This window comes from Phoca vitulina, unplaced genomic scaffold, assembly GCF_004348235.1.
Source record: "Phoca vitulina isolate PV1807 unplaced genomic scaffold, GSC_HSeal_1.0 scaffold28, whole genome shotgun sequence".
Lineage (NCBI taxonomy): Eukaryota > Metazoa > Chordata > Mammalia > Carnivora > Phocidae > Phoca > Phoca vitulina.
Window position 1 is genome coordinate 24,527,785 of NW_022589731.1, and position 27,026 is coordinate 24,554,810.

At 48.9% G+C, this 27,026-nt stretch overlaps 1 protein-coding gene across 2 annotated transcripts in view; it reads left to right on the forward strand.

Annotated features, from left to right (window-relative positions):
- Positions 1-27,026, forward strand: part of MGMT (O-6-methylguanine-DNA methyltransferase) — a 308,040-nt gene that overhangs the window by 262,351 nt on the left and 18,663 nt on the right. For both annotated transcript variants that reach the window (XM_032423118.1, XM_032423117.1), the window contains exon 4: positions 21,890-22,029. In XM_032423118.1, the coding sequence (XP_032279009.1) occupies positions 21,890-22,029 (140 nt within the window). The remainder of the gene's footprint in view (positions 1-21,889; positions 22,030-27,026) is intronic.

Sequence of the window (27,026 nt, forward strand, 5' to 3'; positions counted from 1 at the left end):
CATACCATCTCTGAAGGGTGGTGATTTGGCCTCACAGACCTGCACTGCTTCCAAGCTCCAGGTGGGGCCGGTCAGCCTCACACTTCTGAGTATGGCTGTGGTTCTGTTGGCAGCCTACATTCCCTGAGCACTTTCCCTGTGACAGGGACTCTGTTGAGCACTTTGTGCAGACTTTACTTTCATTTACTCCTCGACGCTGGGATCCTCAGTTTCACGTTGAGGACTCAGAACTTGAGGGAGAGAACCAGTCCAAACAGTTGGTGGTGGCACAGATGAGACGTGAATGCATGCCCCATCCCCTCACAACGTGAGCTCTTTACTCGCGCCCTAAAAGTTAGGGTGCCTACGCCACGGCAGTCTTTGCTGGCCACGCCGTGAGCACACGCAGCCCTGTGCATGTGGGGTCTGGCCACTGGCTTGGACTTGGGAGCGTCAGCTGGCTTGGAAGCTGCCCCTAGTTTCCCCGCTGAGCACTCGGCAGACCCAGGAGGGGGACTCTGACAGACTCGGACACTGCTCTGCTGCCTCCCTTGAGGGATCTTCGATTCTACACTAATTCACATTTGTTTTTTTTTTGGCCAGTTCTTCCAGCACCAAAACCCAGAAGGCAGCAACCACATTCAAACTGAGTGTGAAGAGTGGTATTGGCATTTTTCCACAGAATCTTCTAGAGGAATTTGAGCCTGTGATAGATAAAATGTATGTCTGAGACTTTCAAAAGTTTTAAGTGATACATGCACACCTGATATTGCAAATTCAAAATAGAACACACTCAGTTTTGTCTCTTTGCTGTCAAAAGTGACGGATCTCCTCACTGCACCCCTACCCTGTCCCATAATACGGTAACAGTTTTGGCTGAAAGAAAGGAATCAGAATTAAATTGCTGGGTTTGAATGGGGCCTGGAATGTGTGAGAAACAAGTGATGAGGTTTTTCTGTGACTGCAGGTTTCATCTGTTTTAAGTTCACTGTCCCAGCTCTGGGACCACCGATGCTCGTTTTGAGAATTTGGGAGAGGATTGGACTTGAGGGCGGTTGTCGTGGGGCCATCTCATTCCTGCAGTCGGTGAAGTCGACACTGGGGGCCCACCTGGGGTCCCACCCTGAATTCTGAAACCCCGTGATGCCGTCAGGAAGAGATGTGTGTGCGGTTGCCCCGGCGACCATTACCTCTGGTGTTGGGACTCGTGTTCCTTCCTGGCTGACCCCAGGCTGGCGCCAAGTGGCCCCTAGAGAACATGGAAGGGACGGGCCGACTTCCGAGGCGGGGCCGTGAATGCGCAGGATCTCCCCTGCCCTCTTGCATCGCTTATTCGGAAGGCAGCCAGCTGCCGTGCATGGGATTGCTCGAGCAGCCCCCGGGAGAGGGCCCCACTCCCCCAAGAGCCAGCACCAGCTCTCCAGCAGCTCTCCACCACGTAGAAATGGACGGGGAAGAAAGGCTAAAGTAGGATAGAAGCGGGTCCTTTTCCAGTCAGGGGTCTGTGCGCAGCCCCGGGGAGCAGGCCGGGCAGCGGTGGCTGATGCTGATGTGGTGTGGCAGGGAGAGGAGGGGACGGAAGGAGCAGTCCCCCCACCCACCTGCCACAGACACAAACGGGCTTCCCTGCCGCCTCCCAGCCATCATTCTTCATCAGCTTGGGGTGTTCTTTTGTGCATGAGCACTGTCCTACCTTCTACATGCTTAAGGACAGCCCTGGAAGAAGATGGCTTGGTCACATCACCCCTGCTTTCAATGTAGAGCTGTCTCCTGGTGCTGCTAGCTCAGACCCAGGACTCCGGCGGCCTGTGGCGCGACATCTGCCACCCGAGCCCTGGCTGCCTGGGGCTCAAGCGTCCCTGCCCCAGCCGCCTTCCCTCCTGGCATGCACACAGTAGCTGCTGATTGAATGGTTATTGAATAACTAGGGAACTGATTCATGGATGAGTCTGAACACACGTTCTCCCTCACATTGTGTGACCCTGAATTTGGGACATCACTTCTTACCTAGGACAGGGTGCTATTTCTGAAGCTACATTAGCAGTACCCATATTACATGGGGGCAGTCATGTTCCTAGGCACCCGAGCCCTGCGCCAGTGGTCCTCAGTTACCCCAGGCAGGGTTGAGTGGTCAGGGATAGGCCAGTTTTCCCCAGCAACAGCACTGAGCTGCTGACAGTAGCCACATCTGTCTTGTGACACTGTAGCCCAGCCTTCAGCCAAGGAGCAAAGTTCTCGGACTCCTCTCCCCCCACTCAGGGCAAGTACACCAGCCAAAGAGCCCATGGTCTCTATGCCCCGGGGGCTCTAGGCCCTCTGGTTGTTTGGGCCTCCAGCCTGGACTTGGGAGAGAGGCCCAGGGACTACCAGCAGGTAGGGATCTCTCATGTGCCTAAAGCAGAGGGAGAACCCCTTGAGCTCCTCTGTTCGTCCTGAGATCAGGAAACAAATCTAATGTCGAGTGTAAAAAGCTAAAGAAGCCGGAGGTATGCAGTCTTAGAGGGTTGCTCACAGCAGCCCCTCCCCGCACCGCGGCCCTGGTCCCTGAACCCCCCTGGCCGAGCATCAGGTGGTAGCGACCCCTGCCTGCCGTGTCCCTCCCCGCTCAGGAGAACTTTCTTAGCACGTGTTCCAGTGGTGCCCTGGCCAGCCCTTTGCCTGGCCCTCCCTCCATCCTTGTCACCCCTGCTGAGGGCACACGTGTTCTCCATCCGGTGGGGAACCCCTTCACCCACACCTGCACGGCCTCGTCCTCGTTTGAATAGGTGAGAAGCCAAAGTCGGCTGCACAATTGGAGCTAGATTCCATCACTCGAAATTCAGTCACAACTTCTTTTGAATTCTTCAGCTGCCCTGCGGCAAAGGCTCAATGTTGATACTGAGATTAATCCCCAAAGAGCCCCTCATTTCTCTGCAGAGAAATTAAAGCTTGCCGGTTTTCCTTTTGCCTGTCCTCCTGACAGCTCTGTCAGTAATGATATGCCTTCTCCATGGCATAATCCCTGTCCTACGGTAAAGAATCATTCATTAAGAAATTAAGGGCTTAGTGCCTCTCTGTTAGGTTGGTCTTCAAAAGTTAGCTAAAATTATTTAACAGACCTCAGGGCTGTTTCACACAAGCTCAAGAAGCCGCATGGGTGGGGACCACGCAGACCCACCCACCCCCTGCAGATTTGTCAGTATTTCCAGAAACTGAGTCCAAGGATGCAGACGGAAGCGTCTGCGAGTCGGGCCTGGGACTGTGGGACGCTGCCGTGGTTCAGGATGATGTTTAGGCTTTCCAGGAGCGGCAGATAGGTCTGCTGGTGAAGCTGAGAGGCCTAGCAGGAGGCTCCTGGAAGTTTCTGATGGGATGCACAGGAGTTTCTGAACTGAGCTCAGACCAGGGTGGGGTACGTACACACGTTATTGCGTATTTAACCACCACTGGGTGTTATTTAGCATGAAATGGCATGGGTCCAAAACACTCCCAACGGGTCCCTTCTCTGCCGGTCACTGACGCCACCAGAGGGAAGGCGTGATTAGATGCCCGCTGTTGCCAACTCAGGCGGAGGAAGGGACATCGATGTTGGAAAACATCGTCTTGCGTACATAGATAACACTGTGTCCTTTTAAATCTAATTTCCCACCTTTTTGTTTTGTTTACAAGGCTGTGCCTGGGAGGGAACACTGTCCCTATGTGTGAGCATGCCTGTGAACCGTGTTCAGTTCTTTCATAGGGTGAGGGGGGTGGGGTAGGCAGGTTTCTCCCAGCTCCCGCAAAAGCTGGGAGAACTTGTAAGGGGAGAGAGCAAGTGCCGTGAAGCAGGGGCCGGTGTCGTAGGGAATCGGAACCGGAGGCTGGGACTTGGTACCGAGCCGCCTCTCAGTGGTCCCCAGTGCTGTGAGCGCACTCAGCTGCAGGCTCTTGAACACGTCCTGTCCTCCCCGCCCCCCTCGGCGTTTTCACAGTGTTTCTCTCTGGTTCTTATATTGTTCCGAAGCCATTAACACCTGCTCAGAGTCAGGTATTCAGCTTTGAGCTGAATGACAATTATTTGAATGGTAAAGGGTGTTAATATATAATTATTCACATTCATACCAGGACATTCACAGTTTAATCATTTCTCTGTAGGCTTCCTTAAGTTTGAGCTTACAGTCTTAGGCATAATTCTTATGTTAAATAAGTTCCGGGCACTCTAATTATTGGGAAGGTGACTACCAATAGGCCCAGGTGCTGCAGTGAGGCTGTCCCAGCCCCCTCACCTGCGGGAGCCTCCCAGGGTGAGGGCAGCACCTCCCTGCAGGTGGGGGAGACAGAAGGTTCATTTCCAAGGGCTAATAGTGCAATCCGTCTGCGAGATGAGCTCTGTGATTGTGTTCTAGTGCACCCAGGACCAGACAAGCACGAGGGAGCATTTCTATTCATGAGCACAGCGCTCTGCCTAGCCGGGCCAAGCTTGGAAAGGGACCGGCTTAACCCTTTAGACCCTCTGTTCATCTGGACCCCTCCATCCTCCTTAAAATTCCTGAGGACCCCAAAGAGCTTTGGATTGTGAGGGTTCGTTCTATCTCCATTTACCATGCTGGAAATTAAACCAGAGAATTTCTTAATGCATTAATTTCTCTTAAGATAACAATGAATTCACTACATGTTATCGAAAATAATATATGAAAATGTTTCCCAAAACCAAAAGTCTGAGAAGAGTGGTGGTGGTGTGTTTGCCAATCTCTCCCACATCTACGTTAATGGAATACAGCTGGAGTCTCACGGCCTCGTTTAATCTGCGGTGCAGTCTCGTCATTTAGCTTATGGGAAGCTCCTATATACTTGTGAGAGCAGGAGCATTAGAAAGGCAAATAACATCTTAGTATTACTGTGAAAACCCTCCTAAGCAGGTCTCAGGGACCCCTAAAGCTCCCCAGACCACACTTTGAGGACCACTGTTCTAAAATGCCCCAAATTTTTATTGGTCCTAAAAATTACTCACTGCCTATATAAGGAGTAGTAAAAGTTTGTGTTGTGAGTACTAGATTTTTTTTTCAGTTTATTTTTTTCTTAAGATTTATTTATTTATTTTGAGAGAGGGAGAGCGCAAACAGGGCGAGAGGGAGAATCTCAAGCAGACTCCCTGCTGAGTGTGGAGCGCATTGCGGGGCTTGATCTCATGACCCTGAGATCATGACCTGAGCCAAAATCAAGTCTGACGCTCAACCAACTGAGCCAACCAGGCACCCCTATTTTATTTTTTAAAATCGCATCCCAGATTCCCTCTTCTTGACCTTTAGCTAGAGACGTATACAGCCGTGGGACTGGCCCTTCCATATCTGCTTCCCAAATTTTTGTTAACCTGTTCCTACACTCAGTCTGGCATCGGCTAGATCCAGAATCAGAGCAGAGCCCCACACCGTGTCCCCAAGGTGGCAGGAGGGAATTTCACATCCGTGTGGGCCTCAGGGGCCTGGGCAAAGGGGCAACATCGCCCCACAGGTCCTTCTTTCTTTCCTGACCTGTGTTACCATTAGTCAGGGAAGGGAAGTGTAAGACCCAAAAACACCGTATTTCTGGCAGCCGAGCCAGGCCCCTGCCTTCAGTGGGTCAAGAGTGTGTCTGCGGGACTGGATGCAGAGAGCTGTGCAGTGGAGACCACGCTGGTCTCCCAGGCTAGCAGGGTGAGCTGCTGAACATCCGGGATGCCCCCCACCACGGCGGGCTCGTCCTGCCCGGAGCAGTCACAGGCTGGGGGTGATGCTGCCTCTCTGCCCCGCCTGGTGGGGGGCAGTGGGCAAGTAGCGGCCACCTGCGGCTAGCCCAGAAGGGAGAGAAACGCGGGCAAACCAGCGGAGGGCGTGAGGGTCTGCTGGGCACTCCTGTCCCCTCCCCAACTGCTCTTTGGTTAAGGATGCCTCATTGTGGGGAGAGAAGACGTGAGGGATGGACAGCCAGCCCTTAAATCCACACGGCCCTGTGGACAGAGCAGTATTCCCACAGGTCAGCTGATAACCTTCACGGGGCATATACCTCCATGCTCGTCCCATCCTACCAGGATGAAACCAAAACTGAGGGGCAGGAAGCAGCTCTCAGGTGTGAACCTCTGTGGTAGGTGCTGAGAGATGCTGAAAGTGTGGGATGCCTTTAAAGGGGGACCTACGCCTGAGAGGCTTGTCCTCACGCTGGCCTGAGCTTCCTGCTGTACCCTGGGACAGCCTGCTCCATCCTGAGCCCTGGGGACTTCTCACCCTCGAAGGAGAGGACCAGAGGCGTGGCGGCTCTTAAGGAGTCAATAGGATAAAGCAGGTTGCATGGTCCCTGGTACACAAAAAGCATTCAGTAAATGTTAGCGCTTGTTATGACCATCATTGATTTTTAAGCAAGTTGACCAGAATTTCCAAATGAATCTTCAGAATCACAACCATGTCCCTATTTCCCCAGCATTGCTCAGAATGTTCGAGGAACTTCTCTTTCAAAATAGCCTTCCAACCCTGCATCTTGTCCAACTGACCAGGCATTTATTGCTGTGTACCACGAAGTGCGTTCAGTACTTTAGAATACGCTCAGTGTCGGCAAATTTTCTTACCCAGGAATGGATTTGACTTGTGGAAAGTGATCCAAAATTCAGCCTACCAAACACTGGTCATTAGGCCGGCAGAAATCCTTCTGGACCCACAGTAGTTGAGACCACAGAATGGCAAGTCATCTTCACTGGACACCTTCTCAGTTGGTTGGCCCAGAGTATAGTACCCAGAGAAGTACCAAGTATTTTCCGGAGATGGGTGGCACTTCCCAGAGGTTTCCTTTGAAAGGCACGTGCCTTTGTGTCGGAGCATCCTGTTGGCTTGTCTTCAAACAGAGCCTTGTGCTCAGGTCGCCGTAGAGGGTACAGGCCCGTCCTTGTGTCCACCACCAGCCAGGACAGGGAAGCTTGTGAAGATCTGTCCCCCAGGGCTGCAGGAGGATGTTGGGCCTAGGGCCAGACGCACACGGGGGACGGCAACTGCTGTGTGATTGCCCCAAGTTTCTCACAGGTGCAGCCATTAGAGTCCCCGTCTCGGGTAAGCGCCCAGATTTCTCTGACTTGTCCATTACCAAACTGGTCAGCTGTGGAATTAATCCTCAGCACGGTCACCATTTGTACCCCAGAACCACAGGGCTTGTGTTCCATCACTGCCCCTTGGCGTGTATCTTCATTTCTTAGAGGAAACTGGTAAGCAGACACTGAGGAGGTGGGAGTGCAGGAAGGCTCGTCCAGAACAGAAGGCCGTAGCCAAGCCACTGAGCTCGGGACTGGCTTGCAGATGGACCGACACCCTATCACCAAAACCTGTTTGAGCAGTAGGGTGCCTGGGTCCCACCCTCCAGGCCCCAGAGAGCAGCAGCCCTGAGTCCCAGGCATCCAGCCAGCGGTGTGGACAGTAGCCAGGCCATGGCTCTGAGCCTGATTTTGTCGTTTGTTCAATGAGAATACTGATGCCAGCTTTGCAAACTGGGTGCTGAGGACTTAGCAGAAAGTCAGCGAGAGCTCCTAAGAGCTCAGGAAGCTCTGTGTCTGGGTGGTGGTTCGGAAGATGGGACCAGAGCGGAGGGCTGGGGCGGTGGCCAGGCCAGCTGCCTCCTTGTGTCTTCTTCTGACCCCTGTGCCGGAGAGCGCTGAGCTGTGCCCAGGAAGCCAGGGAGGCCAGGATGCCCCTGCCTATCTGAGGCCTTACTGCAGACACCCACCGCCGGTGGAGGCCGGCCCATTCTGGGTGAGCCAGGTACCCTAAAGTATGAGAGGGGCAGGAAGATACCTCTTATTTGTGAGTGTGAGAGACCGTGCATTCTGCCTCTGTACGTGGCTTTAGTAACTCCACTGTTGGCTGCAAAACCATCACAGCCTCGTAGGTAGGGTGGGCAGGACCCGCTGGGTTGGAGTCTCACCTGTGTGTCTGTGATCTGAGCTCTCAGCAGTGCCTGGGTCCCAGAGGTTCACACCCACAAGAGGCCACGGGGCCAGGTTCTCAGCTGGGAAAGAGTTCTTCTGGGTTAGCCCTTGAGGAGCAGGTAACATTGGACCGTGGAGTGGCCTGTGCATGGCTCTCAGTGGGAGCCTCCTCTTGCCTCTGAAACAGCCACTGTCTGCCCAGGCATCTTCCCCAACTTGCCCTGTTTGCAGGGTCACTTCCCCTACTTGAAATGTCCCCCTTCTCCCAGCCAGGAAACTGCTGCCTGCCCGTGGGGACCCAGGCCCCTCTCAGTACTGCTCTGTGTCTCTCACCATCTCCTTGCCTGGGGGGATGACATTGGTGCACACCATCCCATGCCACAGGATTTTGCAGACCGTTCCGTAATACATGAGAAATAAAGGCTGGCGTGGGGCTCTGTGCCCCGCAGCCCCTCTCTCCAGCTGGGAGCGGCCCTGCGTTCTCTAGACGGAGCTCCTCCCGTAGTCCTGAGCCGTCCACACAGGGCAGACTTCAGTTAGCGGAGCTGTGTCCATGTGCTGGTGGCCTCGTGCTGTCCGGACCCAGGTTCTGAGTCCACGGCATGTTTTCACACACGTGGAGTGTGACAGCCTGCACCATCCACCGTCGAAGCACATGCCCGTGCACCTGCGCTCATCTGACCTCCGCAGACGCGTATGTTTAATTCATGCAGTTTGACTTGGTAGGGCACAGGTACATGGAAATGCTGTGTGGATTCCTGAAGCTTTGGGGTGACCGCCTGTAAACTTCCCTTTGCTTTTCCTCTGTTATCTGTGGGTCCGTGAAGCCTACGGCTAGCATGTTGAAGTAAATCACGTCACTGTCACTCAGCAATGTTCTATCTCATAGCTCCCGTGTAATATGTATGTGATAGAGCGTGTGGAAGGAGAAGACTAATTATTGACACGTTTGCTACGGCAGTCACTCCCAACGTCCGAAGAAGCTGCAGCTGCTGGGAATGAGTTTGGAGTTCTAGAAGGCCGTCTTCAGTGGACTCATTTGTATTTATAAAGGCCCCTCAGTATGCACCCCCCTGGCCCCAGGCCTGCTTAGCAGTGGGGTGACCTGCTCTAGCCCCTCGGGAGGCACAGAGCTGAGCTACTGGAGCTCTGACCACAGGAAACTGAGGCAGGCCCGCTGGTGCCCTCGCCCTGCCAGACGCTGCCCAGCGCCCTGCCTACAAGCTGGTGAGAAAGCCTGCTGAGCCTTGCCACCCTGGCACCTGCCACCCTGGCCCGCAGCAGCTGTTCTTCGCAAGCACGTCTGTGCGGCTGCAGGGGTCCCATCAGGCTCAGGACTTAGGTCAGGACTGTGCACTTCAACAGAACCACGTCCCCGGCCACGTGCATAGGTGGATCAGCTTCCTCTTGGCCTTGACCTTCTCTGCTAATTGTAGGAACACCTGAGTTGGGCTTGGCAAGTTGAGGTAGATGCCCAGGTAGTCCGTTCTAGTTCCTGGTTGCTCATATGGAAACAGTGCTGTTCTGTCTCCCGTGGAAAAGGTGTCTTCCCTGAGCACAGGGGCCAACCCCAAATGATTACAGGGAAGACCAGGCCCCCTGCTTACACCTACCCACCCTTTATTCATCCAGTAGATGCCCACTAGATGCCTACTCTAGGTCAGCCCCAGCACTGGACTATTGACCCATAAGGCAGGTCCTTGCTCTCAGTGAGCTGGGTCAAATAGAAGGGACCCCCATGGTGACTGTACTGAGAGCACTGGGGGGTAGAGGGAGCCTTGCAGAGGAGAATAGTTTGCAGGGGATATGACCTAGGCTCCATTTTAAGTGGGTATCTTGAACTTCAGGGAGATTGATTAAAGAAAAGGTGTTTTAGAAGAATATTTCCCTCTATGTTTTTCAACTTATTTTTTAAATTAACCAATGGTAGAATTGACTTTTTGTGGTATAGGTGCTATGAACTGTAATACATGTATGGATTTCTGTAACTGCCACCATAGTTAGGACTCGGGTTGCGTCCTCCTAAAAACTCCCTCCTGCTTCCCCTTTTTTGTTACAGCTGCCCCCCACCCCAAATCTCTGCTGACTCTTAGCAACCACTGATCTGTTCTCCATCCCCATGAGAATATCACTAGATGGACTCACTATTTAACCTTTGGAGTCTGCCTTCTGTCATTCAGCTTAATGCCTTTGAGATCCATCCAAATTGTTGTATGTACCTACGGTTTATGCCTTTTAATTGTCATATTCCACAGTGTAGATATGCCCTTGTTTGTTTATATAATTTTTATGATAGCCATTCTAACATATATGTAATGCCATCTCATTGTATGGTTTTAATTGGCACTTCCCGGTTAGGTTGAACATTTACTGATGTGCTCATTTACCATTCATCTGACCTCCTTGATGAGCTGTCAGTTCAAGTCTTTTGCCCATTTTTTAATTAGGTGGTTTGTTTTATTACTGTTGAATTTAGAGAGTTGTTTATATATTATTGTTTTAAGTTCTTTGTTGGGTATGTTATTTCCAAATATTTTCTCCCAGTCTGTATCTTGTGTTACATTCTGTTAACACTGATTTGCACACACCATTTTTTTTTTTTCATTTCGATGAAGTCCAATTTATTTTTTTAATTTATGGATTGTGCTTTTGATGACATGTCTAAGAACTGTTTGCCTAATTCTAGGTCACAAAGATTTTCTCCTATATTTTCTTTTAAAATTTTTTCAGTTTAATCTATTTTGAATTAATTTTTATAAGGTATAAGATTTACATCAGGATTCATTGTATTGCATGCGGATATCCAGTTTTCCAACACCACTTTTTGAGAATATCCTTTTTTCATTGAAATGCTTTTGTACCTTGGTCATTTGGACATATTTGTGTGGGACTCTTGGAAATCTCTATTAGGTTCCATCAATTTATGTGTTTATTCCCTTACAAGTTTCACATTATCTTGGTTACAGCATAGTAAGTCTTAAAAACCTGCTAGTGTAATTTCTCCAACTTTTTTTTCTTTTCTTTATCAAAATATTTTGACTATTCAAGTTCCTCTGCCTTTCCATGTAAGTTTTAGAATCAGTTTGTCCGTATCTACAATAAATTCCCCTGGGATTTTGACTGGAATGGAAATTTATAGATCCGTTTGTAGAGAACTGAAATTTTTATATTGAGACTTCCTATCCATGAGCATGGTATTTTTCTCAAATTATTTAGGTATTCTTTGATTTCTTTTAACAGGATATTGTCATTTTCAGCATAAGAATCTTGTATGTAATTTTAGATTTACATCTAAATATTTTTGGCTGGAGCTATTATCAGTAACCTAGAACTGTGATTTTGCTGTGTTGACTTTGTATCTAGTGACCTAGCTAAACTCATTCTAAGAATTTTTTTTTTTTTTTTTGGTAGATTCCTGGGTATTTTACCATAGACAATCATGTTGTCTATAAATAGGGAGAGTTTTCTTTTTTCCAAAATGTATGACTTTTATTTATTTTTCTTGCTTTATTGCTGTGGCTAGAACTTCCACTATGATGTTGAATAGTAGTGGGCATCCTTGCTTTTTTCTTAATCCTGAGGGGAAAGCATTCAGTTTTTCACCATTATGATGTTAGCTCTAGGTTTTGGTTTTGGTTTTTTTGTTTTGTTTGTTTTTGTTTCTGTCAATACCTTTATCAGGTTGAGGACATTACTGAGAGCTTTTATCATGAATGGATGTTGAATTTTGTTAACATTTTATTTTTGCCTCAATTGACAAAAGTACTGTTTTTCTTCATTAGGCTATTAATATCATGGATCATATTAGTTCATTTTTAATATACTTCATTTTTGGAGCAGTTTTAGATTTTCAGAAAAGAAATTGAGAATAAAACAGGCTCCCACCTTCCACCAGCCATTTAGTTAATTGTTCAAGTCCAGTATACCATATAGCAGTATGAAAATCTTGTACCCCCATGGGAAACAACTTTATCAAGTAGAGTGTGTATGAAATTCTTTTTGCCTTTAGTCTTACAGACTCTCTTCATTTCCATACTTACTTGGGTCACCACTTTCCCTCCCACCAACTTTAGTGGGTTGTTCTTATGTTCATAAGTTGTAATATGCTTAGATTCTCTTGTCACAGTCTGCACTCATTCCTGGGATCCTCCAATTGATTTTTTGTGTGTTGGTGTTAATTTGCACATATTGCATATAAGGTTTTTCGGTGTCTGTTGCTTTTCCTTTTCCAAAATGTGACATAGTCATACAGTATGTAGCTTTTTCAGACTTGTTTCCTTCACTTAGCAATGTACATTAAGATAACTCCATGTCATTTGGGGGCTTGATAGTTCACTCTTTGTATGACTGGATAATATTCCATTATATGGCTATTCCATAGTTTACCCATTTACCCAGGACATCTTAGTTGCTTCCAGTTTTTACCAATAAGTTAATAAAGCTGCTGTAAACATTCATATGCAGGTTTTCGTGTGGTCATAGGTTTTCAGATAAGTTGGTAGATATTCAGGAGTGCAATTACTGGTTCATCTCATAAGCTTCTGTTTAGCTTTGTAAGAAACTGCCAAATTTTCTCCAAAATAGCTGTACCATTTTGCATTTTCATCAGCAGTGAATGAGTATCCCTATCACTTCACTTCACATCCTCATTAGCAATCAGTACTGTCAAAATTGGGGGTTTGTTTGTGAGGCCATTCTAATAGGTGTATAATTATATCTCACTGTTTTAATTTGTATTCCCTGATGACCAATACTTTTAAAAATCTCTTCATATGCTTATTTGTATCTGTATATCTTCTTTGGTGAGATATTCTTTTGCCATTTTATAATTGGGTTTGTTTATTTTCTTATTGTTGAGTTCTTAAGAATTCTTTGTATAGTTTGGTTCCAAGTCCTTTATCAAATATGTGTTTTGCACATATGTTCTTTCAACCTGTGGCTTTTCTTCTCAATATCTTAACAGCATTTTTCACAGAGGAGAAAATAATTTTAATAAGGTCCAACTATTTTTCTTTCATGGATCATACTGTGTCTAAAAACTTTCCCCCAAAACCCATAATCACCTAGATTTTTCTACTGTATTATCTTCTGAAAGTTTTATAATTTTGCCTTTTAGATTTAAGCCTATGATCCATTTTTAGTTTTTGTGAAAGATGCCTGGTCTGTATCTAGATTCTTTTTTTTTTTTTTTTTTTTTGCATATGGCTGTCCAGTTGTTCCAGAACCATTTGTTGGAAATACTGTCATTTTTCCATTGAATTGCCTTTGCTTCTGTATTTGGGTGGATCTGTTTCTATTCTGTCCCATTAATTTATGTATCTATTCTTTCGTTAATACACCCTGTCTTGATTACTGTAGCTTTATATATAGGCTCATTTTTCAAATATTGAATCAGCTTTACATTTCTCAGACAAACTCCATTTAATGTTGCTAATTCTTTTTTTTTTAAGTTTTTTTTTATTTATTCATTCAAGATACAGAGATAGAGAATATGAGCAGGGGGAGAAGTAGAGGGAAGGGGAGAAGCAGGCCCCCCGCTGAGCAGGGAGCCCGATGCGGGGCTCAATCCCAGGACCCTGGGATCATGTCCTGAGCCGAAGGCAGACGCTTAACCATCTGAGCCACCCAGGTGCCCCGCTGTCTAATTCTTTTTATATATTGCTGAATTTGATTTGCCAGTACTTTGTTGAGAATTTTTGCATATATGTTAATGAGAAATATTAATCTGCACTTTTCTGGATTTTGACTTTTTCAGGTTTTCTGGTTTTCCATTCTTATAAAATGCCTTAGGAAGTATTCCCTTCTCTTCTGTCTTCTATAAAAGATTATCCTGAGTTGATGTATTTCTTCTTTAAGTGTTTGATAGAATTTACTGGTGAAATTATCTGGCCCTAGTGATTTCAGAAGATTTTAAACTCTTGAGTTCAAGTTCTTTGATACTTATAGGACTGTTCCAGTTATCTGCATCATCTTGGATGTGATTTGGTAGTTTGTAGGTGTTGATACATTGGTCTATTCTATCTGTGCTGTTGAATATTGTGCATAGAGGTATTTGTAGGTATACTTCATTCTCCAGTTAATGTCTGTGAAGTCAGTCGTGACATCTGCTCTTTTAGGTCTAATGTTGATACCTTGTTTCTTCTCTTTTTATATCACTTGGTAAAGGTTTATCAATTTTATTGATCTTTTCAAAGAAGCCAGTTTTGTTTTCATGTATTTTACTCTATCATTTTTCTTATTTCAATTTCATTGTTTTCTGCTATTTCCTTTATTTCCTTCTTTGGGTGTTTGTTTTTTTGTTTGTTTGTTGTTGTTTTGCTCTTGTTTAAATTGGAAGCTTAGATTATTAATCTGAGACCTATATATATGCATAAAGGGTGCTTGGGTGGCACAGTTGGTTAAGCTTACGACTCTTGGTTTTGGTTCAGGTCATGATCTCAGGGTCCTGGGATCGAGCCCTACATTTGGCTCCATGCTCCGCACGAGTCTGCTTGAGATTCTCTCTCCCTCTCCCTCTGCCCCTCCCGCTTGTGCACACACATGTACGATCTCTCTCTCTCCCTCAAATAAATAAATAAATCTTTAAAAGAATAAAAAAATAAATAAAATATGAATTTAATGTTACATATTTCCCTCTGTTGCTTCAGCTGTATCCTATGAATTGCAATATGCTGCACTTTCAGTTTCATTCAATTCAATGTATTGTGTTGTGGTTTTGGGGTTTGTTTGGTTTTTTTTGCCTTATTTTTAGGGCCTGTCGGTGGCACAGTGGGTTAAACGTCCAACTCTTGATTCTGGCTCAGGTCATGATCTCAGGGTCATGAGACTGAGCCCTGCATTGGGCTCCAGGCTCAGCAGGGAGTCTGCTTGAGATTCTCTCTGCCTTTCCCCACTGTGAACGCACATACTCTCTCTCTCTCTCAAAAAATCTTTAAAAATAAATAAGTAAAAAAATAAAAGTGCCTTATTTTCTGTCCAAACGTTTCGAGGTTTCCAGTTATCTTTCTGTTCTTAATATCTAGTCTAATTCCATTCTGATCAGAGACTATGACTTGAATGAATTCAATTATCTTAAATTTGTTAAAGTTTGTTTTATGACCCAGAATATGGTATATCTTGGTCAGTTTTTTGTGTGCATTTGAAAAGAAGATATGTTCTGTTGTTATTGGGTAGAGTGTTGTGTAAATGTCAATTGAAACCAGTTGGTTGATGGTGTTTTTCATTTCTGTATCCTTGATTTTCTGTCAACTACTTCTGTTAGAGAGAAGTGAAATCTCCACATATGTTTGTGGGTTGATCAGATTCTCCTTTCACTTTTGTCAGTTTTTGCTTTATGTATTTGAAATTCTCTTAGGTGCATAAATGTTCTGGGTTGCCATGTCATCTTTGTGAGCTGTCCCTTTTGTCACTATGTAATTGTGGTAAAAATTAATTTACCCCTAGAAATTGTTTGTGCTCTTAAATCTACTTTGATAATTACTTTTCTTAGATTACTATTTACATGGTATATTTTTTCTATCCTTTTAGTTTTAAGCCATCTGTATCTATTCTTTGAAGTGAATTTCTTATAGGCAGCACATACTTGGGTTATTTTTTTCAATCCATCTGGCACTCTGTTACCTTATTGGTAAAGAAAGACCATTTACATTTAACGTAATTAGTAATATGATAGAATTTCTATCCAAATGTAACATTTATTTCATTTGTTTTCTTATTTTTTTATATTATTATTACATAATTGTTTTCTGTCTTGTTTTTTTCATTTCTCTTTCCCCTTCCCTTCTTTGGGCTTTAACTTTTTTTGTTTTTTTTTAGCATTTTAGTTTATCTGTTAGGTTTTTGACTCTATTATCTGTTTATAGGGATTACAATACTTACATACTTACCTTTCACAGTCTAATTGGAATTTGTATTGACCACCTTACCACATACAGATCCTTGGGCTCTCTTGTTTTTTGTTACAGTGTCTTATGTTTTGCACTTATATACATTGAAAATCTTATAATGTTAATGATTTTACTTTCAATCATCAAATATATTTTAAAGAACTCAACAGAAGAACAGTCTGTGATATTTAGCCAGAAAGTTACCATTGCTTTTGTTCTGCCTTTACTGCTGCCCCCTCCAGTCTCACGTCCCTTCTTGCTAAGGAGCTTCCTTCAGCAATTCTAGCTCCTGTCCGCTGGCAGTGTGTGATCTTTGTTTCTATCTGAACATGTCTTTATTTTAGCCTTATTTCTGAAGAATTTTTGGTGTTTTTTTTTTTTTTTAAACAATTTCCCTTCCGAATTTTGGTGGTGTTTTTTAAGATTTCATTTTTTTATTTGAGAGGATGCAAGAGAGCACAAGCAGGGGGAGGGGCAGAGGGAGAAGCAGGCTCCCCGCCAAGCAGAGAGCCCAATGCAGGACTCAATCCCAGGACCCCAGGATCATGACCTGAGCTGAAGGCAGACGCTTAACTGACTGAGTCACCCAGGCGCCCCATGAAGAGTTTTTTGTGTGTTTTTTTTTAACTGGATATAGAATTCTGAGTTTCTTTCAGCACTTTAAAATTGCTATTTTACCTCCTTCTGACCTCCGTGGTTCTGATGAGAATTCTACAGTCATTCAAATCCGTGTTCCTCTATTAATAACATTTTTCTGGTTGGTTTTGAGATTTTTTTTTTGTCTTTAGATTTCACCAGCTTCATCAGGATATGTCTGGGAGTAGATTTCTCTGGGTGTGTCCTGTTTGTGGTTTACTAGGCTTCTTAAAGCTATCCTTGTATATCTTCTGCCAGATTGGAAAAGTTCTAGCTATAATTGGTTTCAAATTGTTTTGTACACTATACTCTTGTTCCTTTTCTTGTGGAACTCCAATAACACGATTATTAAACCTTTGGCTTTGTCCTACATATCCCCAAGGTACTTTCTGGGTTTTTGTTGTTTGCTTTTAACATGTTTTTCTCTGTTTTTCAGATCGGATAACTTCTGTTGACTTCAGTTCATTGACTCTTTCCTCTGGCATCTCCATTCTGCTATTGAGACCATGCAGTTTTTACATTTCCTATTTTTCTGAACTAAATTTCCATTTGATTCTTAACTTGTATTTCTTTGAAACTTTGCATCTTCTCATTTGTTTCAAGGGTATTTTCCCTTCTTGCAGCATTTTTACTATAGATCCTTTAACGTTATCAGACAATGTATGTGAAATTATCACATCATGCACTTTCAATATCTTACAATTGTATTTGTCAGTTAATCCTCAAAACACGAGGGAGAAAATGTCAGGTGGTTCCAACTCCTGTGTCATCTCGGCCTTGATGTTTGTTGATTATCTTTCCTAAGACGAGTGGAGGTTTTTCTGATTCTTTGCTCTGTTTGCGAAGTCATTTTGGATTGTATCCTGATCACTTTGACTATCATGGGCTGAGTCTCGTGGGAGTCCAGTGTATAGCAGCACTACTTTTGCTGAGGAGGCGCTCAGCCTGGAGGATGGATTCGGCTCCTGAGTTCTGACCAGGCTTCTGCAGGTTGTGGTTTCCGTGTCCACGTCCTTTTTAAGTCTGCCGACCTGTGAGTCCGTCAGTGGCCAGTCTGGACCCTTCCCTCAGTTCTCCAAGTCTTTGATTCAGGGTCAGATCCACACGTGCACAGGTCAGGGCTGAGGCCAGGGATTTACAAACAACTTATCAGTGTGCTTTCCCAAGCTCCTCCCTGTCCACAGTCTTCCTGCTATTTTCTAGCTCTCAGAGATCCCGTTTGGTCCCCAGTCGTGATTTGACCTTACTTACCCCACTCTGCCACACACTTCCTAGGACTGCACCTCCATATAGAGCTGAGCACTGAGAAGACAAAGGAGAAAAGCAGTAGGGGCCTGCCCACCTGTGGGGCCCCAGTTCCTCCCAGCAGAAAGGACCATAAGCCTCAGGATTGCTTGGGGGCTGTGGTGCAAGAGTTCAGAGATAATACCAGAAAGTGGGCGATTCCTCCACTCTGAGCATCAGGATACCCTTCTCCCTCCTCAGGGTGGATGAGAGCTCCTGGGTGCTCTGTGTGCACTGGCGGCTCCTTCGGGGTTCAGGCCGCAGTAAGTCTGGGCTGGGCAGAACACAGGTGAGATGGTACACTCATGCATCATTTCAGTGTTTCCTCAGATTCCTGTCCTCTTCCCCAGTCTGCCTGCTCCTGTTTACTTTCCACAGCCCTCTGCATTCTGCCCAGATTCTGGAAAGGCCACCCACAGAAAACCTGGTGGACATGCTCCCTGTTCCCTTCCATTCTCCTGCGCTCCCTCCCAGGCTCGTTCCTGGGCTGTCGGTCCTGGCTTTGCAAGTGGCCAGGCAGCACCAGGTCACGTCAGCTCTGTTGGTGCTTCAGGATGCATCTTATCAAAACTCTCCCTAGATCCCCTGGGTCAGAGAACTGGCTTCACACTCCCAGGTTGTCTGGGACTCTAGGGGCCAGCCTGGGCACTCCCTCTATGCCAGGGGCAACAGAAGGCACGTCCTGGAAGTGAAAAGCCCTTAGAAACTTGAAAACTTATCAGATAGTTATGGTTTGTGCCATGGATACCCGGCCATTGGATGCCACGGCAAGGGAATCCTGCAGGAGCTTGGGCTCCACTCTCTGCCCACAGAGACGTGGCAAATCGATTTCACAGACCCTTGCAGGCAGCGCCCTGCCCAGCCCCAGGAGAGCTACTGCGACGCTCTGCTGGCAGGGCCCAGGGGGCAGCCAGCCTTGTGTGGGCGCCAGGCACCCCTGTGCGTGTGCACCTGCGTGTGCCACCTGGCTGTAGCCCGGTGGTGCAAAGCCCCGAAGCCCCAGGGCAGCTGAAAGACGACCCTCTGGCAGAAACTGCACCCTACACCAAAGGTCACCTTGAAAGAATGATTCTGCCCCCAAGAATTCGAAAGCCTGGTGCTCTCCCTCACTGGAGAAGAGGTAGCTGAGTCTCAGCCTTGGTTTTAAAGAGAACCGGTCTCTGGGCCCAGCCCTGCCGCTAACCAGCTATGCTCAAGCTTGGCAGTGTGCCATGGGGTGCAGGACATGTCTGTCCCTGGAGCTCTCACGACGGTGTTTGTCACCAGGGAGGAGGCAGAGACCCAGGGGAAGGAAGACCCTGGCCCCTGGTCAGTCCGTCCCAGCCACAGTGTGGAGTTGGTATCTGCCTACCTATCTTGGCACCCTTATCAGAGCCACACTTGGCTGAGTCAGTCTGGGTGCACCAGAGAAGGCTCCCCGATCTCGACTCCCACAAGTGGCGTGAGAAGAGCTCACATAAAACCCCGGTGTCCACGACGTAGAATGACGTCCTCCATGGCCAGTGTTGGAAAACCACCTCATCAGCCCCTGGGTGGCTGATGAACTACAGTCCACCTAGAGAGGATGTAGAAAGCAGTCTTGGTCGGGTTGGGTGTTCGTGGTGGGCACGTGCAAGTGGCCACCACACGGAAATGAAAATGGCTATGTCCTTAAGGTAAGGGAGCTCTGAGCAGCCACTCGGCCTCCAGCAGGGCCGACCTTGGCCCCACCACATGACACGGCCCAGCTGGCCATCCTGGGAGGCCAGGAGAGGCAGGAGAAAGGATGGGGAGGAGGAGGAGAGGGTGAATGTGGCGGGCAGAGGCCGCTCCACACGGCTCTGGGGTCACTCCCTGGGGAAGGCCGTAAATGGGAGAGAGAAGCCTCATCATCTGATGGCTGCCCTTTGGGCCATCTGAAATGCTGGTCCAGGGCTACGGACTTATGTGGACACCTCAACCTCCAGGAAATCTATTTTCCACATCCACGTATGTTAATTTTTATGAGCAGCTTTTACTACGTTTTAGAATGATCTTTAACAACTGAAAGTACCAGCCCCTCCTCAAAAGGAGAGCAGTTTCATCCTCTGATTTTGCACAGGTTAGGGTTAAAGGCACTGTCGCTGAGAGCTGCTCAAACTAATTAATGCATTTGCTCCCTACAGGGTGAAATTGAGTTTTCAGATACATTTATAAAACGATGTGCTTGAGTGCTAAATATTGCGTTCTTGAAGCTATTTTTCCTAATACGTTGCACGGTATGTACAAGGTGAGAAATTATTTCCCATGAAAAATTGACAGCGAAACTGCAAATGTTTGATAAACTCCGTGCTCATACACAGACACACGAATGTTTTATTATACGACACGTTGATGCCTGGGAAGGGAGGCGCTGGTGGCGTGGCCCGGGCTCCCGGTGCAGGTCGGGGCTGGCGCGGGAGCGTCTGTGCCTCAGGGGGGCTCGCGCAGACACCTCTCACCCTAGTCCTCCAGGTCCGGTGCAGTTCCAGGCTCTTCTCCTGGAAATCCTGGCGGCGTCCCAGAGAACAAACACGGACGACTTCGCGCTCTCCCAGGAAGGCAGGCGATGGGCCTCTGCGCCGGGCATGGTCTCCCTCCTGGCTGCTTGTCTAAGACCGACGCCCCGAAATCGCTTCCTCCCCACGTCATCACCAGGCCGCCAGCCAGGCTTCTCTTTTTTTGTTCTTCTTTTTGTGTTTTTGTGTTTTTGTTTGTTTTTAAGTGAGGCGTAACAACAACAGCAACAATGATAATGATGAACAGTTTGATTCCAAAACCTGTTCTGAAGAAATCACAGTAAACAGAGTGTGTTTGCCTAAGGAAACCCTCCGAGCAATCACCCAGTAACACAACTGCATGTGCTAATGAACCCAAAGCTGTTAATGTGGTTTCTTCAGTTAAATTGATTCATGAATTTTGAAGAGAACATTATCTAATGAATTTTCTTTGAATAGAAAGCAATTAAAAGGACAAATCAGTCTGATTAACCCCAAAGTCACCCTCCTGCCACAAATGGTGTACAGTTTGAAATTATATCATAAAAAACTAGAGCACATTTGCTATCTTTTTGCCCTCTACTAATCCATGTAAATTAATGAACAACAAAGTTAATTTCTTTGATGACCCTGTTCTAGTATCACCTGGATTATGCTGATGTTTAATTTGCTTAATGTTATAATAAAGACTAAACAGATTTTTTTTTTCCAGTGAAGTGATTATCATTCCGTTCAGTTAAGAAGTGATTTTTATTATTTAACACGCATGTAAGGGTGTGTTTCCTTTAAGAACCAAATCGCACTTTGCCGGCTTGGCACCGAGTGTAATTAGTCCCGTTACGGACGCACTCCGGCACGCCGCCGCTGCTCGTGGAAGCCTTCCCTTTGTTGTCGCCACCGAGAACTCCCGCCCCCGGAGGGCTCGGTGCCCCCACCGTGGGGGATGCCGCTCCCTGTCCAGTGCTCCTGGACCCTGTGTTCCCGTTGGAAAGACAATAGGTATCGATTCACACCAGCCTCCTTCACAGCCTGGGAAGCTGCTCTAAAACCTGGAGGCTGAGGGAGAGAACGTCCTCGTGCATTCGCCTGTTCATTCCTGCAGCGGGATGAAGAGCAAATGCAGTTTGATGTGGTTAGTCAATTAAAATGGGAATAAAGTTATTTTATTTTTGCTGCCCTGTTCATTACAGATGCCTGTAGCCAAGGTCACCACCAGCCCCGTGGACCGTGGTGTTTGGCATTCTGAGCCTGATCGCTGCTGGATGTGGGCAGCTAGCATTAAGTCATAGCCCAGCCCGGGGCTTCTTGTCCCTTCTGTGTCCCAGCTGAAGTTGGACATTAACCAGTGGCGTAAAAGGTTCTGAAGTCAGTAGGCAGGCAGGGCCTTCTGTGCTTAGTAATTGTGCTGCTTGTGAATCGGCCCACACAGGTCCTGGAAGAGAGAGAGCATCACACGGTCCCACGTGGAACTGGGGGAAGATGGGAGGAAGTTGCAGCTCTGGGTGCACAGCTGTGGGGTGCCCGCAAAGGGGCCAGCCCGTGCGGTGCCGGGGACATGCCGATGGGACCATGTATGAAGGCCGTGCTTTAATTGAGGGTAACACCTCTGTTTCTGTGGTGTGTTTTCTGTTTCAGGACTGGCAGCTCTTTACATCAGACCTGTGGGAGCCCTTTGTCCACATAACGTCATTCTGTGTTCTGCCTTTCAGATTCATTCACCGCACAGGTGTTGTGGAAGCTGCTGGAGGCTGTGAAATTTGGAGACACGGTTTCTTACCAGCAACTCGCAGCCCTGGCAGGCAACCCCAGAGCAGCGCGGGCAGTGGGCGGAGCGATGAGGAGCAATCCCGTAAGTTGCGGTCAGCATGATGTCAGCTTGGCCGCAGTTGGTGGGTGGGCCTGGGCGCTGCGCTCAGGGGCCGCGTGAGGTAAGCGTGTCCCCCAGGCAGCCGGAGCCACGCTGGGTGGGGAGGAGAGGAAGGGCTTGTGATGGCCCCCCCAACCAAAGAGGCTTGGGGGTCACTGGTAGGTCTGTGCCCCTGCCCCCCGTCTTTGGTGAGGGTGATCAGGAGGTTTTCGCACAAAAGCACCCCCCGCATGCATGTTGGAACCACAGGAGCCCCTTGTCAGAGGCAGCACCAAGGAGGACAAAGCCTGGAGGAAGTGTCGAGTGGACATTCGTTCGTCCAGTAACCGGGTGCACAGGCTTCCTCGCAGGTGCAGACACGCGCTAGGGGCCAGGCCTACAGCCGGAGACAGAACAGACAGGCTGACGGTGTGGAGCGTCGTTCAGGAGACACCTCCCGGGGCGCCTGACCCCCAGGGGGGCTGGAGACCTGACACCAGGGCCTGCGCCTTGGGAACGGGGGTGATTCGCCGCATTTGGGCATGTCTTCCCCGGCGTGGCTCCGTCTGCAAGCCCTTTTGTGTCCTTGTCCCTCCTGTGCATCTGTGGCCGGATTTTGCTGAAAGGGAGATTCACTCGAGGCAAAGCCTGACTCTCCAGAGGAAGGGCCTGTGTGGGGTGGCCGCGTGCCTGTTGTCCCCAGGAGGACAGAGGACACACCTACGCCTGGACGGCAGGCCGTCCTGTCTCAGCACGTCCATGTGAGTGGGGAAGAGGCCGTGGCATGTGGGTCCCAGCTGGGACACAGAAGGGACAAGAAGCCCCGTCCACAGAGCAGCCAGGTTCACTGGGGGACCCCGCACAACCGCGTGAGACCCGGAATATTCCTATTGCTGTTAGCCCTGCAGTGCCCGGCCGGGCCTGCTAGCGCCTCCGTAACGATTTCCCCTGGAGCCGTGGGAGAGTCTCTGATGTGATGGAAGTGTGCCATCCTATCAGGAGGAGGAAATAGAACCATCACATCCTGGGATAGGAAATTACTAGATCAGATAGACCTCACTTTTTTTAAAATTGCTGTAGCTTTGCTGTATGTTTTCATCCCTGTTCACCGGGGAGAGGCAGCGATCACGCCCCCCCACCAGATGCTGCTTGGTCCCGGCTGCCTGAGGGCAGAGCCCCAGTGTTTACAAGACTGCCTTGTTTTTGTCTAAGAAGCGACCCCGGCAGGTGCGTAGTGGATCGCATGTCTTGTCCGTCTAATCTGGAGAGTTCTCTGCCGTATCGATATCCCAGACGGTCGGGAGCAGTGTGTGATACGGACAACCGGTCCTGCCCACCCCACGCCTCTCTGCGCCCCGAGTCCTCGGTGACGGTGGCTCGTGAGCCCGGCCACTGTTCTGTTTCGCAGCAGTTGTGTTTTCAGCGCACTGTGGCCCACCATGTCCTCCGAGTAGTCCCCTCCACACGCTAAGGGCACAGGGCTTGCCGTGCATGCGGCGTGATTCTGAATCAGATCCTAGAGTGATTTTTTTACGTTTCCCGCTGAAGTGTGAACCGCTGCGTTCCTTGGGAGGGCCCTCATCTTCTCCCAGGTGTTGAGCACCTTCGCCCGGGATAGAATGACAGCTGGGACGCTGCGGGACGCGGCTGCATGTCACGCCTGTGAGAAGCGCGCTAGCGGCTAACAGGGCTCTGCCTGGCCATCTGCATCCCGCGGTCGCCGTGTCCGGGGCAAATTCTCCCTCGGTCCCAGATCTTCGTCCCTCCTGCAGGCCAAGTGTCTACTCCTCGTGCCCTTTGTGGAGAGTGGCTCACTCTGCTCGCTCCCGGAGGTGAGATTCGGTTCCCACTGGTGCCCCCCCCCCCCCCCGCGTGGGGGCACACCTCCCGTTTGGTGCTCTGCAAACACGCGCTGCCGGGGGCGCACGGACGGCGGTGGCCCATCGCCTGCCTCGCGTGCTGACAACAGTTCTTCACTCTGTGCCGTGGAGACGCCGTCACTGTTCAGCGATCACGCTCGTGGCAATATTCAGAAACATTTATTGTTCAGCAACCAGCACGACTCTCTCCTCCTGCTATTAATCTCTATGAATGTCTCTGTTCAAATATGGCCCCAGTCACGGAAATTTATAAAATCGGATCTCACAAGGCTTAAAACTCTAATGTCCGTAAAGTCCACGTATTGACATCCCTGTCTCGTGCCCAAGTGGAGAAGGGCCGTGAGGACACCAGGCGGGAGGACCGGGCAGCCTCCCGGCCCCGCTTCCCGGCGCCCTCCTGTGCCCACAGCCGCCAGGCTGGAGGCAAGCCCTCGGGGCCCGTCCGGGGGTCTCTCTGTCGCTGGGTGCTGCACACGACTCGTCCGGACCCCTCGGCCTGAGGTGGTGGCAGGGGCGCTGGCGGCTGCAGGCGCCTTCCGAGCTGTAGCTCGGCCTCCCAGGGAGCCCCGCAGACCCCCAGGGCCTCCCTTAAAGTTGATTTAACACCTCCTTGGTATGGACCGCGGAGCATCCAAGAGGCGACCCAGGAACCTGGGGGAGAAGGGGGCCCTGGCTGGGGCCTGGACCACGACCGACGTGGCCGTCCCACGTGGGTGTCCCCTTTCCTCGGCGCTGGCAGCAGGAGGCCCGGCCGCACAGCCCACGCCACGCTCCAGCGCCGACCGAGCATCGTGGAGACGCACTCGTTGATAATCTCTCTCTGTTCGGGCTGAATAGAGCAATTGTGCATTTCAGGAAGGAGAGTGAAAAATGGGTTTGGAATGTGGCAAAGCACCACGAAGCAGGTTGTGCATTAATTCCTTAGGTGGCTTGCAGTGAACACGAGCATGTGCTGATTCACTTTACAGCATTTGCCGTGGGTGCAGGGTTCTCTTCCCCACCAGAGGAGGGGATGGCTGTCGCTGTGCGGGGGTCTGGTCCCATCCTCAGCACGTGATTTTTCCAACTTTTCCACAAAGAACTCGCTATAGCACCCAGGTGAGCCGGTTTGGCAGCCTTCTGGAAGGTGCGCGCTCCCACCCACCACGGAGGAGGGTCCGTTTCCTGGTAGATCAGACGGAAGACGCCTCATGGGCGCCCCCCACAAAAGCACCCTTCCCTCCTCCTCAGACGAAATGTGCTAAATGCAGTTCAAAGGCAATCGATACATTGCACAGAGAGTTTCCCCACTTTTTTCTAAACAAACGCATTCCTGAGGAGTTAGTTTATTCACAGATTGCCATGAGCGTTAATGACCCCCCGAGTCTTGTTCTGCCAGTCACCCAGATGGCTGTTGATAAAGATTTAGCATCATGTTCTAAGTGTCAGGGCTGTCAGTGGGGCTGAACCATTTGACCAGAAGAAAAAAACGCACAGGGAACTATTGATTACAGCTTCTCCATGTCACTTGCTCACCAGGATTTAGGTATTGATGAGGCCGCGAGTGAAAACAAGCTCTCTCCCTTGTGGGCTACTACCACGAGAACAAAGGCGAAGTTGGGAAAAATATTCAGCCAGCTCCAGAATCAGAGGGATTCCGTTATTGATTGAAAGGCCCCTTCGTGTTATTTTTGTTGGAGACAAATCTATGGGTTTGGAAGTTTTATAGCATTTGAGAAAGGGTCTGTGTAAGTGATGGATTCACGTATTGGATGAATTAGATTTCACAGCATGAAGATTTCAATGCAGCTGTGATATTATGAGCTGCTTGGTTATTGATAAAAATTACATTTTATGCAGCATGGGGCTTTAAAGGAGAGGGTATAAGAGGGTACGGATCCTTTGAAATGTCCTAAGGGCTCCAATAAATTTTGGCAGCTTTCGTTATTTTAGTAGTCTGAATCTGCCACCAAAATTAACACAAACAGAAGCCGTGTTCCCCGTTTCTAGTAACAAAAAACAGCACGTCTTCGGTGAGTCCCTGCTCCCCATCGCTGCGTGCACAAGGTGAAGCCTGGCCGGGGTGGTCAGCATCCCCGTCATTCCGCGACCACCATGCTGTGGTCCGCGTGACACGCAGGGCTGGAGAGTTCCTGGGCCGCCTTTTGTAATTCCACAACTCAGGGAGCAGGGCAGCAAAATCAAAGCACGCTCGTGAAGTCTGCTCTTAGGTAGGAAAATTGAATTGGTGCCTAAATGTTTGGGAGCCTAACTTGAATTAAATCTCTCTCTCTTCATCAGTCAAAGCTTAAGTTGTGTATTATCTGATCATGTCCTCAGAGCAGTTACTAATGTGACCGTTGTATTGCATCAAAACCCTCAATCAGAGTCAATATTCCATCCTGAAAATTGTCGGCTTCTCCTTCCAACATGATGGGGATTGCAAGCTGCTTGCGGGGCCGGGTAGTGGTGTCGCTCTCAATCCGTGAAGTGGTGCTGGGAGGAAGCCACGTCTCCCCCCCCAACCCCCCCGACCCCGCTGCTCGTCCTCAGACCACCCTGAGACTGCATGCGTTCCCATGGCAACCCAAACTTCTGGTCAGAATCGGGACGTGTGTGATGTGGGAGAAGTCAGGTTCCCACCACCGAAGCCAGATGACCTGCAGGGCTGGCCAGCACCCCAGGCCGTGCCCAGCGATCCGCCTCGGGCAACTGGTGTCACGGCGAGAAGTATGGGCACCGGGTCCTTTGCTGAGCTGGAATCCCTTCTTTGCCCCTACATTGCCGTGTGGACTTGGGCAAGCAATGGAATGTGCCCCGAGGCTGATCATGCCTGGCCTGCGGTTTGTCAGGGACGCGTGCAGGACCACACCAGCCGCAGAGCGTGCTGTCCCGGGGCCCTGTTGAGTGCTGTATCTGGGACGGGACTGGGGACCATGCTGTCTGCCCAGGGACAGGTGCAGCTCGGGGCCCACTGAGGGCACACGCCAGGCAGGTGGGTGGTTTGTGTGGCGAGCTGAGACAGACAATGGCCAGAGGACGGCCAGATACCACGAGAAGAGCCTCCAGGTATGTGTGCTCAGCCACTCTTCTGGAAGCTCACCCAACTGGCGACTGGTCGCTTTGTCCAGCTCAGGTCTT